Consider the following 14,769-nt stretch of genomic DNA (forward strand, 5'->3'; position numbering starts at 1 on the left):
TCCAGTCTAATTACAACAGGAAAAGCATGGGTACTTCTCTATTCCAGAATTTTGGAAGGAATAATCTGCAGTTTGTTTTGAGATACCATGGCAAAAGGACTTGAAAAAAATATCTAGATTTATAATCGAACCGGGAGTTTGTAAAACGAAATATGAAAACACCCAGCTCTAAAACCCGGACAAGTGCAGGAATCGGCAATTCCCAAAGCGGGCATGGAGCGGGGGGGTGAGCGCGCCCCCTGGCGGCGGTGCCGTCCCCACGCACGGAAAGCGGCGCCAGGAACTGCGGGATAAAACCTGCTGGGAACCGGGTCTGAGCCATGGTCCTGACCATGAACAGCACCAGGAACTGCGGGATAAAACCTGCTGGGAACCGGGTCTGAGCCATGGTCCTGACCATGAACAGCACCAGGAACTGCAGGATAAAACCTGCTGGGAACCGGGTCTGAGCCATGGTCCTGACCATGAACAGCACCAGGAACTGCAGGATAAAACCTGCTGGGAACCGGGTCTGAGCCATGGTCCTGACCATGAACAGCACCAGGAACTGCAGGATAAAACCTGCTGGGAACCGGGTCTGAGCCATGGTCCTTACCATGAACAGCACCAGGAACTGCGGGATAAAACCTGCTGGGAACCGGGTCTGAGCCATGGTCCTGACCATGAACAGCACCAGGAACTGCAGGATAAAACCTGCTGGGAACCGGGTCTGAGCCATGGTCCTTACCATGAACAGCACCAGGAACTGCAGGATAAAACCTGCTGGGAACCGGGTCTGAGCCATGGTCCTGACCATGAACAGCACCAGGAACTGCAGGATAAAACCTGCTGGGAACCGGGTCTGAGCCATGGTCCTGACCATGAACAGCACCAGGAACTGCGGGATAAAACCTGCTGGGAACCGGGTCTGAGCCATGGTCCTTACCATGAACAGCACCAGGAACTGCAGGATAAAACCTGCTGGGAACCGGGTCTGAGCCATGGTCCTTACCATGAACAGCACCAGGAACTGCAGGATAAAACCTGCTGGGAACCGGGTCTGAGCCATGGTCCTGACCATGAACAGCACCAGGAACTGCAGGATAAAACCTGCTGGGAACCGGGTCTGAGCCATGGTCCTTACCATGAACAGCACCAGGAACTGCAGGATAAAACCTGCTGGGAACCGGGTCTGAGCCATGGTCCTGACCATGAACAGCACCAGGAACTGCAGGACAAAAACTGCTGGGAAGTGGCTCTGAGCCATGGTCCTGATCCTGAACAGCAGCTCCAGGAACACGCTGCCATCTCTACTCTCTTGTGTTGTACATTTCCCAGCCAGGGCTACTAAGTCCTATCCAGTACCCTGACCCCTGCTGCAGTGAAGAACGAATGCTCACAAGGAACTGAGGGTTTGTGATACAGCTCCAGAGACCCTGCACAGACAGAGGACCAAGTCACAAGAGACAAGGAGGGGACCACCATCAATTAGTTCAGCTGTCCAAGTATCTACATTTTATATTTCTACTTAGTAGAGCAACTACTGGTCCTCAGTTATTAATCACCCTTTTTACTGTTTCTTCTCACTTGGATGGTGTTCACAATCTGGAAAACGAAATTGGTTGTTTTCAAGCTTGCTTGCTTGCCTGTGCTGGAGTTTGGCTTCACACCAACTGCAGGATGAACCTTGCTCCTAAAGCCTCAATCTGCCTCACACCAATCCCCATTCCCTTTTTCCACCTATATAAACCCTTGCATCCTTACAGGAGAGGTTGTAAATAAAAGGATAAAATACTCACAATATTCAACAAGCACCAAATAAAGACTTCTAAAAAGCAGCCTTTAAGAACAGTAATTTTCAACACATCATTACAAAGACCACAGGACCCCATTCAAAAAATACAAAAAAAGATTCATCATTACCTACACTAGGAATAAGTCTCCACCCATAGACTAAAAATAACAAAACAAACCAGAAGTTTAACCTGCTAATAAGAAAAACAACAACAAAACAATAACAACAAAAAGAGAGAATATCACTCACCAAAGGCACTGAAAAGCTGGTATAGGTCACTAGTCTTCCACTCTTTGGGAAAAGTAACATGAAGAACATGATCTCGTTTGGGCTGCACTACAAAACAAAAATCCTTTTGTTAAAATAAGAGTCACTGCTATTATCTTTAAAATATCTTAATCATATAACGTACTCATGTAGCTTTTTTCTTCCATTTCTTTTTTAAAAGACAAAACAGGGCAAGATTTATGAAGCTACATCAGGTACAGTAAGAATGTGCCTGCGCTTAGATGTGAAGATATTAATTCCTACTAGCTCATCTGTTAAGAAAATGAAACAGCATCTCCTGCAGAGGGAAATGCCCATAAATGTAGTCCTTCCTATCCCTTGCACCAAACCAAGTTCAAGGAGAGAAGGGGAAAAAAAAGAAAAAAAAATATATATATATCAACAGCCTCTTCATGCTCCACCTTTAAAAAAGTCTTAGCGATTGTTCAATTTTTGCCAGTTTTCTGTTAATAAAAAACTTCCTGTGAAGCAATGTTCAACTCAGTTTCATATAATATTAGATACAAGCTAGAACATACACACTGAATTTATTATTATTAAAAATCACAGCACGAAAAAAAGACAGCTCATCTAGGCCTATATCTAAAGAAGTATAGAAGTCTATAGTGCATACTGAAAGTCATTTTAAGGTTTGTGAATTTGAGAGAGAGAATCCAAATCAAACTGCTGGAAAGGTAAGATACAGCAGAAATTATCACTGTATATCTTACTTTTGCACATTTCTCCTACCTGAAGTTCCTTTCACTACAGATGTGAGCTTCTATAACCTATGAATTCTTATCATATTTTTAAAAGAAACAAGTGGAATACTTTATTTTCAGGGGCAAAAAAAAAAGAAATATTTTACCTTTTCCCATGAAACTATTTGAAGATCATTAATTAAGCCTTTCCACGGGTATCTGCAGAGATCTATTTTGTTATGCACAACACATTGCTATATACAGGAGTATATGAGCACTGAGAGCTCAGGCTGGACAGAGACACAAGTAGTTAAGGGAAGCAATTTCTTCATGAGCACAGGTGAAATCCTGTTCCCTAAATCTACTACTTAAACAAAAAGGACACAGTATTTTTTAAGGACTAAAATTCTTTTTTTTTTCCACTACACAAGTCAAACACAAAAACTCCATAAGCAACAGAAGATGAATTAATTGCTGTACAGCTTACTGAACAGGAGAACAACTCAAAGTTTAATTATTTGTGATTCAGTAGTAGAAAATCATAGCATGAACAACTCCAGCTTCAGATATTATAGCCTTTTTATACTGATTAGAGAAAACAAACGATTCTTAACCTTCTTGTATCTGTTTATTCTTAAATTCCAGTGAACCTGCTGTTAAAATCTCTAACTTCTCCCTACTTGGGTGAAAAGTATTGGATTCTTTTTTGCTTTGCAGTCATTTTGTGCATCAACTTCCATTCTTTTAAATGAGTTTATAGCACACAGTAATAAAAGATGATGAAAGTCACATTCACATATTTAATACTACTTAGCATATGTTACTGAAATCCATTATTTCAGGAAAAATTGCACTAGCCTGCTATTTCACTACCTGACAAACAGAAACATACAACTCACAACAGTCACCCAGTCAGCTGGGCCTCATCTCTCTTTCAAAAACGCAGACTCCAAGTGCACCTCCCACAAAAACCTGGCTGTACGCTTTAGGTGGTTTTGCTTCTCTGCAAAACAGTCCCCCACAGACAACCACCAGGCAGCTTCCTCAACCTACAGTGGTGTTTGTACCTCAGAACAGCAACAAAAGTGGCTAAAACAGCCAGCCTGACATGCCACCCCTGCAATGCTTTCTGTTTTGAGGCTTAGAAAGCCTCCTTGGCCCAGGTTCTCCTGGAACACCTGCATCAGTCTGTTCTACAGGAGTGGCTTTCAGATAAAAGAGACAGACTTTCAGAGGCAGACTCTTTTTTGGCAACCCTTCTTGGCAAAGTATCAAAACAATCCTGTAAGTTGGCCAGTAAATGGAAGTAGCATCTTTACAAATTAGCTTTGGCACTCTCTCAATGACCCAAAGTATTTACCCATTCTTCCACTCAGTATCAAACAGTTGGGGAAGGAAGATGCAACATAATTAGATTACCCTTCCAGCAGAGCCTGAGCTCAGTGATCTGACCACCTAACTGAATTTAAAATTAAATATATGCCCTTAAAACTTGTATTTTCCTCTCGAATGGTTACTTCCATCTCTCTAGAACTGCATTCTCTTACTATTACACTGGCATCTAATAGTCACACTCCAGTCTGGGCTTTCCAATGCAATGAGTATAATTTCCAATACACTGTGTATAAGACTCCACAATATAAAAATAAGGTTTTATCTAATCAAGGACCAGACTGATCTCCAAGGCTTCACACTTTCCTAAGTCAAGGCACCAATGGGAATCCTCATCCAAAGTTTTCCCCCTCATAATGAAATATCCCATAACAGTAAGGACATTTACATTAGTAGAATCTATTTTCATTTAAATATATTATCAAATGTTTACAACTCCAGGTATGTAAACTGAAATAACCAGGAAGGTATAAATGTTTTAAGTAGCATTTTTCCATTATCATAATCCCATGTGGCAAAAGAATCCCGGTGTTTAGGCTGAAGTTAAGGAGAAATACTACTGCATGACAACTGAGAAACAAAGTGGCCACAAGATTTTCACAATCATTTGCTATTCACTAGTTTGCATTTTCTGCTGGAGTGAGAGGACATAAAAAGATCCCACTTTTTATGTGATATAGTACATAAGAATAGTAACCCAAAATAACAATAAAGCTGTTAATTTCAAACTCTCTCATTTAGTAACATTAACTTAATTTGTTCTTGTCAGCGCCCTTTATAATGCAGATTCTCTGGTCAAAGTTGAAGAATTTCTGGGTTTACTATGTTGTTAAAGGAAAACAAGGGAGCAGGCACATTTAAATAATTTTGTAAGTAGCTAATAACCTAAACACAGCTGATAAATATGGTGATATCTTTGCTTTAGATATATATAATTCATCTTTATACTTCCTCCTCCAGGAAGTTTGTCAGAATGGTACTAAGATTAGAATGAAAGAAGCTACTTACAGTCTGGTCCTTCCAAATTGAGATACGGAATGTCCATTACTCTCATAAGAAATAGCCTAGAAGCAAAAAGGAAACTATTAGCAAATTTCTGCCTGAAGACCTTTTCCTTTTTATAGTTTACACTTTTTTTTCTGAAGAAGCAGAATTAACCATCCCAAACTTATCTTAAGGTATATTAAAACAGGCAGATTCCTCTAAGGACAATCTCTTATATAACAATCAGAGTCAAAAGTTACTTGGCATCATGCCAGGAATTTTACTTATTCAAGAAAACAAGGGCAAAAAAAGGCCTAAATTGTTACTGCTGAAAACAGTAAAGACAAGCAAGGAAGTGGCAATTCTGTGCAGTAAGAGCCCCTTGCACAGTGGGTAGTTCAAATGCTGCCATCATTCCAAATACACATAAATCTCCCAATTTTCTGAGCACTCCAACATGCTTTACATAGAATGGATCTTAAAACAAAAGCCATCATGACTTCTTTGGAGATAACTGGAATGTCTTTTCCTCTTCAACATGTAGCCAAAGAGTGCCTCCAAACATTCAGGAAATGCTTTCAATAAAAGCTCTTATTCAGCTCTGAAAACTATTTCCTTCCAAAGATGAAGTTTAAAATCCTGTCAGAGGTACAGATGCCACACTGATATTACAAAACTTTTGCTGCGTACAGTGTTCATTGGAAGGCTAAAATAAGCAACCTTTTAATCATAACTTTAAAAAGCTTCTAAAATGCTTATCAGATTGCAGTTACAGCATTCAACTGTAAGTACAAACTGATGTAAACAGCTGAGGTTTTTTAAGTGTACAGACTGATCTGTAATTGCCTAGAGATTCTTTGTACCATACCACACTCACTAGCAGTTCCAAGAACTTTCAGTATCATGCCCTTATGATTCCCTGTATCACTGATAAGTCTACTGGAACGCTGTTGTTAACCTGGTTTTGCTACAAACAGGACAAAGAAAAAACCCAAACACTGAGGTAAAATGTGTTGTATGGAAGGTTCACGTGTGAGCCACAGGCTGTGAGAACTGGCACCAGTTGTGCCACACACTGATCCACCTAATTTATCTTCTGAGGCTCAGGAAAGGTACAGTCTAATATGAACTGCATCCTGCTGAACACTGCAGAACCTGAAAGGAACTTTATCAATAAAAATCAGAAACATCTCCACCAATTTACTTCAGAAATTTCATCCGTTCCAGCACTGCACTCAATAATGAAGACATTCTACAAGGAAGCCAGAGTTTCTTTTTATGTTTACCCTTAGGTGCCACACTCCTGTGGACTTGGCTTGAGCACAGCTGTCTGTCTAAACTGGACAGGAGTGGCTCCACCCAGAAAACAAGGAGGCACAGAGATCACACCAGAAGGGTATATTTTATGGAAATAAAGGAAAGGGAAAAGAAAGAGGGAGCATGGGACACCTCCTCCAAGGAGCAACAGAAGGGATGTGACTACATTCCGACTCTAGTGGAAGACATTAAGCAGGATCACAGCACCATAACATGGCACCCAGCTGGGCAGAAAAGAACTGGGATTTGTGCTTTGCCAGTAAGCTGGACTGCAGACTGCCAAAAAGTGCTCAATTTGATTTACTACCTATGATGTCTGCTCACATCTTCATCTGAAATGTCAGTGCCACAGTTAGTAAGACATAGAGCCCTCTTCAGACCCCAGTGCAGGGGATAAGCACAGCCTAAACAAGCTAAATACAGTTTTCCTACTAGTCAGTCAAAGCAGTTTAGTCTTTGCTGGATAGATGTCCATCATCCATGCAGGACAGCAAAAGTGGGAGGTTTTATTTAAAAAAAAAAAAAAAAAAAAAAAGCAAGCAGGTTTTTTTTTAAGCTGAGTTATCTGAACAAACCTCTGCCAAGTTCTTGGAACCTACTACTTTTTGAAGCATTCAAATAGTAAGTTTTGTGTGTTTTCATAAAAATAAAGATTAAATCTACTAATAACACACCAAAAGTTTCTGGGGAGAAGACTAGTTAAGCCCTCCTCCCCCAGGTTTTATCATATTGAGGAAAGCATTACAGTGGCCAACTGGAAGAACAGACTTCTGAAAAAAAAAAAAAAAAACCAAAAAACACACACCTGAAATTAATTAGGATCAGTTTTTTATTCCCCGAGACAAATCCTACATTTATTTGTCTGCCAAACAATTATGTCACTAAACAGCACATACACACACAAACACACATACCACCCCCTGTAGTCCAAATACTGATTTTATTATTAAGCACACTTCAGGTGTGTTTCAGAAGTAACTGCATCTTGTAGCACTAACTTACACCACATGGATTATGAACACAGAGTTCCAACATAATCCATAATTAAGTATCCATAAGTATGGTTCTAAGATTCCCCATCGATCTGCAGAACATTTAAATCAATAAGACTTTCCTGGAAGACAGCATGAACTCTATATTAAATTAGCTCGATTCATGAAGTTGTGAGTTAATGTTGTGAAAATCACTGTCATGGCTACATTTCTTTAGAAGTTAAAGAGACCAAGCCAAAAAAAATGTTTTTTCCTAAACTGTTTAGGGACTACAGCCAGATCACACAGTCAGAGGACAGAGATCCATTTCTCAAGAAGAACTGTAAGGTATTTTGAGGAAGCTACTTGGAAGACAATTGTTTCTGGGGCAAGTCAAATAAAATGAGGAGAGGAAGGCTATCATTGTGCCAGTCACAGCAGTGCATAACTAGTCTCAAGAAGTCAACACTGCTCCTCTGCACTGAGCTAGGATGAAAGTTTTCACAGATGTGTGGTGAACTGTGCAGAGAAACTGATCCAGCTGAAAAAAGAGAAGATATTTTTTTAAACCCAGCTCAGTTTACCAGTCCAGGTCTGTGACTACTTCAGCCACATGTGGCTGCAGGCACAAGAACAACTGTTTACTCCTACACTGTGAGAAGTTATTGGTCAAACTGCACAAAAGCACACCAATCACCTTTGGCAGTAATTTTGCAAAGAAAAGTAAATTAATATAGAAAAGCTCAGAGATTTCCAATACATGCCAGAGAACACAGCTCCCTATGAGAAACTTTCTACAAATATAGCATAAACCCAAGTGATTTGCATGGATTTTGGTTTCTGATATCCATTGCATAAAAAACATTTCTAAGCTCATTTCTATTTCTACAGACCATGATGCTGTTCAGCTCAATAAAACATGGTGTTCTCATTTCTCTACATCTCTTCCAGTCCCTGCCTCCAGCTACATCAAAAGAATAAAAAACATTCAAACAACCCAAGGAGATACAAAAGAACATTGTCATTAAAAGTTTGTGAGGGGCTTGTGGGCAGGGGCAGGAAGTTATGGAAGAACTGTTGCCCTAAACCAAAAAATTTCAAACCAACTCGAAAGTGTAAGAGACAGTAACAGTCTCCAAATTATACACACAAGAGTTTAGATACTGCAATAAAGAGTCCCATCATATCAACTCATAAATGTTAATTGGGGATTACTTACAGCAGACAAACAGATTTTTCAAAGATGTTGTATATACAATAAAGATCACAGAAATGCATCTCTGGAATTCCTGGCTTATTGAGTTGTTTATCATATAACTTATTGCATTATGCCTAAAAGAGCCAAACAGCCCTAAGGGAAAATCCGTTTTTAATCAGTTCCACCCTCACAAAAGCCCTAAAACTGAGGATTTTTACCTATGTTCATCATTGACCTATATCCTGGCCATCACTCTTGAACAGCCAGTCAGGAAGTTCCATCATTTTGCTGACATACTTGAAAAACATCAAAATTACTCTTGAAAGAATTATTGCCTTCATTTGAAATCAAAGTTCATAAAAATCAAAACCTGATTTTTTAATTTAAATTTACTAATTTAAATCATATTAGTGACAAGCCCATGCAAACAGGAAACAATTCCAAAATCCTAGCGATGACATGAAAGTTTAACCACTAAACTGTATTTAAGTATTAACATCTAATATACAGAGATCTTGAAATCAGGGCTTTATAAGCAACTGAAATAATCATGGTCTGTTTTAAAGAACATTTTCAAGACTATCTGGGTAACAGCTCAAACTGAGAGCACTGCTTCAAATAGCTGCCCTACAATAAACTCCTCTTGTCAGCTTCTTTCAGGAAAAACTTGTGACACAAGGTATAACTTTCATGTGTTTAGCTTACTGTTTGCATGTTGTAGTTTGTGTTTTGCTTGAAGAACATGACTACAGCACAAAGGAAAAGGTTTCCTTGTTCTGACTGCTGCCCACAGGATCAGGTAGAACTTCTGGAGGAAGGAGGAAGAGAGATTTTTTTTCTTCCCAGCAGGAAGAGAGGACGCTCAGCTAGGGGAAGATTCTAGACCACAAACTAGAGACAAATAGGTGTAGCATGAAGCTGGCTGGCTGCTCAGAGCATGCCTGCCAAAAAGCCCCAGAAGCAACACACTCACTAAGGACCTTTAGGGAACTCTGAACTGCAGAGCCCTGGATGCTACTACAGGTGCTAAAAACACCACGTGCTGCAGAGACCTGCAAGGACTGAATGAACAGAGTAAAAGACTTATTCATTTAAACACCTCAAGCTCTGACTTCTGACATGTACTTAAATGTTCTTTATTTAAAAATAATAATAAAAAAACCAATAACAACAAAAAGTTATCTTATTCTGGTTTGTTAGTTTGCATTATATGAGAAAGAAAACTAACTTTAAAAATACAAGCCTTGGCCTGTTCAGTGTAAGGAAAAGGTGAGATAGTCTCACCTCTAGGCTCTGACTTAGGTGATGTGGCAGATATTAGAATGTGGCAAAGCTTCTAAAATCATGTGAAAGTAACACATGGCAGGTCTTCCAAGTTTCCGTGATTTAAAAATATATAGCTATTCTGAAACAAGATGCTACAAGTTCTGAATAATGGCAGTATGGAGAAACATTCTTTTCTTGCAAACAGTAATTTTCAGTTCTTGCTAAACAAAAATAAATTAAAAAAAAAAAAAAAAAAAAAAAAAAAAAAAAAAAAAAGAAAGCTGCTCTCCCTACAGTTTATTAACTCCTCCTTTCTTTACAGTCAGGCAGTGTTAAACCTGAATTTAGAACAGATACAGCAGGCTTCCTCTCACTCACTCTCACAACTTCAAAATGTCATTCCTAGAGGAATGCCACATTTTAAGCATAAAATTAATTTGAAAAGCTTAAATTTAATGTACTATTGTTACAGCTCTAGAAGCTGCTCTTTGTAATTGTTGCAAATATGCATCTCTAGAAAGAATTCTGGCTAATGATTGAAATATTAACCTGCTCAATTGGCACCTACTACTTGGCATGTGTATGTTGGTGCTCCTGGAAACCACCAAGTGACAAATCCCATCTTAAAATGAAATTGTGCTGATCAATTCTATCTTCACCTTATATTCAAATCAAGCAGTCACTGTGGGTCCATGTTTCATCTAAGGAATATTTGTAACATCTGCTAAAATATATGGAGCTACTGCCTTGCATGTTTCAGTGTCAAGAGAATCACATAACTGCTGTCACTATAGTGATGTGATTTTCAGAACAATGAAAAGGTGAAAGCCATTGATCACAATGATTTCCTCATTTGTGTGGGCCCACTGAAGCTAAAATAATTAATTTTGCCAATTCTTGTATTACAGGTTTGAAAGGATGGACTTTCTCCCGAATTTAAACACAGTAAGTACTAGAATATTTTTAATTTCAACTCCTTTTCCTTTACATGACAGATGGCAGCATCTTTAGAAGTTTCCCAAGGTAAAATCTACAGATTAATTATGTAAAGCACCAACTCTGTGCATAAAGGTTTCTAGAGCAAGTCTTACTTCAATTTGTTTGAGGAATTTGCACGAGGATCCAATTCAAAAGCAAAATACTGCTCACAGCATCATGCCGTAAATCATACACGTAAAATTCTTACACCATCTTAAAATGGGCTACCCAACAATGTTAATACCAACACTTTGTGTCATTTGGATTGACATTACCACAGGGATATTTTAGTTTTTCCAGACTGCTGAGCAAGTCAGTTTTCACTACTACCAGTTACTGAGGGTCCTCCAACATCAAGAACACCTGACTAATTTTTCTTCAGTTCCACTACTCCCAAAGCTTACTCCAGAAATTATTTTCTAAATTGTAAATATATCCTCAACAGTGGCATGGGCAAGGCCATTAAAGAAGTCCAGGTACTCTTCTAAATGTCCTTTCACACATCATCAGAAAGTAAACCACCCTCCTCAAAAGAAAAGGTATTTATTTCATAGCCCCTCCAGCATAACCAGCATGAATCAGAAAGCAAAAAAAAGCTGAGTTCAAAGAAAAATGCAGTTAGCTACTGATTCCAAGGCTAGAGGTAGATCTGCTAAAGCTGGTGATGTACTTCCATGTCTTAGCAGGTTGTTTATGCAACTACTTACTTGTTAAAAAAAGGTTCAATGAGTTTTGATCTAGCAGACACATGGTTTTTCGGAGGACTGAGGAATGAACCTGATGAATGAAGAATAAATTCAGTATGTAATAAGCAGCTACAGACAGCACCAGGGTGAAGGTTTGGAAAAGACTTCACACATACCTAGGAAATTAGCCATGGAAATGAAGCACAGTCCAGTAATGTAAGCATCGTATCCTGCTTCATGGAGCTGTTCAGATGCTGTATCATAACTTGGAAATCCTTCTGCACTTTCTGAGGGGAAAAAGACATTTATAACAGGTAGTCCTGTATGCTTACCCACAGGCTTATTTTGCCAGAGCATAACATAAGCATAACTGCTTAGAAAAGCAGTTGTGTTTGGAATTTTAAAATAAGAATAGGTTCACAAGTTGTAAAGTCTTTCCTAATAAAAAGCCCTTAACCACCAGACCTAAGATGGAGTATTAATTGTCAGACAATGACAGTGGAATCCCCCACAAAGAGGATCTTTTTTTCTGACTTGCATTTAAGACAACAGACACTCAGTCAAATTGAAAGCTTCACTATTAACCTGTTTACCAGCCATCTGACTGAGCTACAGTCAGATTTTTCAAGATATTTAAATGAAGACTAAACTAAGTAATTTAAGGATGTTTTTATTGACAAATGCATTTGGTGTTTATGGTCTGCACATTTCAGCAACATAAAAAGTACTACTCATCTTGATTTTGATCAAGCATTGAAAATTTCTCTTTCAACATACTCGACTCTTCAGTACTGCTCTCCCATTTCTAAATCAGCAGCTTAATAAAAATGCCAGAACCCTGAGCTAAGCTTGCCCTTTGATTAAATATCTTTGTGTTCACCTTAAAGCAAAAAACCCTTTTCCTACTAGAAGAATTTTAGTAATTTCTAGAACACACATGACTGATCACTACTGTGTAAGTTTTCTTGGCTTTGTCCAAGTGCCTCTTGGAGTGCTCTGGCTTTGATCTGAAGGACAAGCACCAAATGAAAGTTTTAAACAAATTTCAAATTAATCGCCAAAAATCAACCTAAAAGAAAAAAAATCCATCATTAGAAGAGGAAGAAACTGCTGTTCACTGAACATATCCATTCTTTTACTGGCTGGATTCCTATTAAGTTCCAGGTATACTTCTAAAAACAATTGCACTATATGTACAGTGCCCTCATTTAAAGTCCCTATATCAAAACACTAAGTATTAGCAGGGGAATTTATATTTCAGACTAAGAACAAAAGTAATAATTTTTTTTCCTTTGAAAGAGGAAAACATTAAAGAAATAAGAGCATTTTGATATGTCCTTACCAACTTTAGGAGGGCTGAATGGAACCTCTTTTAAACGCTTTTCCAGTTCTGCAAGTGATGTATTATTAATGATCTCCTGCAAGAAAAGCCATCATTAATTGCCAATGCCAAGCACATTTTCCCTGGAAACTAAAATCAAATAGGATTAAAGTTACATTTACTGCTGCCACCTTGTGTTCTCTAAGGATTTAGACACAGCCCTATTTCAACAGAGGTGTGTCAAGAAAAATTTCAGTTGCCTTGCCGCACTTGCATCATAATGAGTCATAAGCATTTATTAATACTGCTCAGAATTACTGAGGGATTATGCCAAAGTAATATTTCTATTTGAATCTGCTTTCATGCAGGGTACATGTGGAAAGGAAAAAGGCATCACAAACAGCTAGGCAAACATTCTAAATATTGATCATAATGGGTAATGGCATTCAAGGTGAGTATTGAAATGTGCTTGCTGACTGGACATTCTTGAATAGTTTTACAAGTGTAAATATTGTTGATTTAAAGTAATACAGAGACAGTGAAAGAAGCCTGACAATCAAAGTTTCGCCTATACTTCAACTAAAGTTGAGTAGCATCAGTGAATCTACTGATAAATTATATGCAAAAAATAAAAAGCCACAAAAATGCATTACAGATTAATTCCTCGCTGAAGTTCATAATCAAATACATGTTGTCAATCATTGCAATGGGAACAGGCAGAATCAACAGCCAGAGAAAGCAAAGAGATCTCACACAATCTTTCTTAAAGTTGTCTGAGATCTATGAGGACCAGATTTCCTTTGATTCTCAATCAAGTTTAGCTGTTTACACTCCTCAAGTCTGCAGACTGAAAAGTTATCAAGAACTAAGTACAATGAACAAGCTCACATAATTAATTTGGCAATCCAAAGCAGGACTTCATAACAACAGCCTAAAACCCTAAGCATCTCCTGCAGAATTACAAATATCAACATAGCTGTACCAAACATAAAACTTGTGGAGGATTCTTACTTTTCAGGATGCCAAAGCCTCTTTTCTTAACACAGCAGTGTGCAACTCAAACCTGACAATACCTATGAGTGTATTTAACAGCACTTCTTTATGCCATGCTCTGGAGTCCCAGAGCTATTCACAAAGACAGATGCTGCTTCCACAGCATGTTCTTTAATTAGTTCAAAGGCACATGGGAAAACAAGAACTTATGAACACTTATCTCAATACCTCTTAAGAGGAATAAAACTCATGCTGTGATTTTAAAAGAAACCTGTAATTTTTTTTCCTCCTACTGACTACCCACTAAGCAAAGGCCACAGGAGAACCAAATGATGATGAAGCATTTTTCCAAACAAATCTAAGTCAGCATTCACAGCAGTCTAAGGCTTTGAATATACAAGCAGCTTCCAGATCCTATTTGTTCATGAAGAGCACCTTTTTTATCTCCTGAGGGTACATGCTGCTTAACAAGAAGAACAAAATCTACTAATCACATTTTACCTAGCAAAAACTCTGCATAGTTTGGAATCTAAAGCTACCATGTTACCATAAAACTTCAAACACAAAAGTCACTAGTAGGAAAGCAAAAATTTGCATTCTATCAATTCTGTAAGTTTAGATAAGGAGTAAAGAAAAATCTTCTACAATAAAAGGAGCATCACAGAAAATATTATTAGACATCTTTCTCTATAAAGAAATGCAATTTGTTTCAATACATATGTACGAATGCAAATTTTATCTTCAAATCATTCCAGAACATTAATTTACCTTAAAAGGTTGTGTACTTGCCATCAGTTTAGTATCCAGTAACCTAGAAACAAAATAAGAGCTAAATAGGTTGAAACAAAAGAATGCCCATTTTGCCAAATTCCCAAAAAGTGTTTTAGTGTACTACCTGGGAACCAGCAGATAAACCCTACT

The 14,769-nt window shown here is 38.3% G+C and overlaps 1 protein-coding gene across 8 annotated transcripts in view; it reads right to left on the reverse strand.

The window, feature by feature from the left end:
• PARN (poly(A)-specific ribonuclease) overlaps positions 1 to 14,769 on the reverse strand; it is a 45,325-nt gene that overhangs the window by 19,204 nt on the left and 11,352 nt on the right. For 6 of the 8 annotated variants that reach the window (XM_062503332.1, XM_062503333.1, XM_062503335.1 and 3 more), the window contains 6 exons: positions 14,617 to 14,659; positions 12,877 to 12,952; positions 11,711 to 11,821; positions 11,556 to 11,625; positions 5,143 to 5,198; positions 2,024 to 2,110 (listed from right to left, as the gene is read on the reverse strand). In XM_062503332.1, coding sequence (XP_062359316.1) covers positions 2,024 to 2,110; positions 5,143 to 5,198; positions 11,556 to 11,625; positions 11,711 to 11,821; positions 12,877 to 12,952; positions 14,617 to 14,659 — 443 coding nt within the window. The remainder of the gene's footprint in view (positions 1 to 2,023; positions 2,111 to 5,142; positions 5,199 to 11,555; positions 11,626 to 11,710; positions 11,822 to 12,876; positions 12,953 to 14,616; positions 14,660 to 14,769) is intronic. The other 2 variants (XM_062503339.1, XM_062503334.1) reach the window with 1 other exon arrangement.

This window comes from Cinclus cinclus, chromosome 16, assembly GCF_963662255.1.
Source record: "Cinclus cinclus chromosome 16, bCinCin1.1, whole genome shotgun sequence".
Classification (NCBI taxonomy): Eukaryota; Metazoa; Chordata; class Aves; order Passeriformes; family Cinclidae; genus Cinclus; species Cinclus cinclus.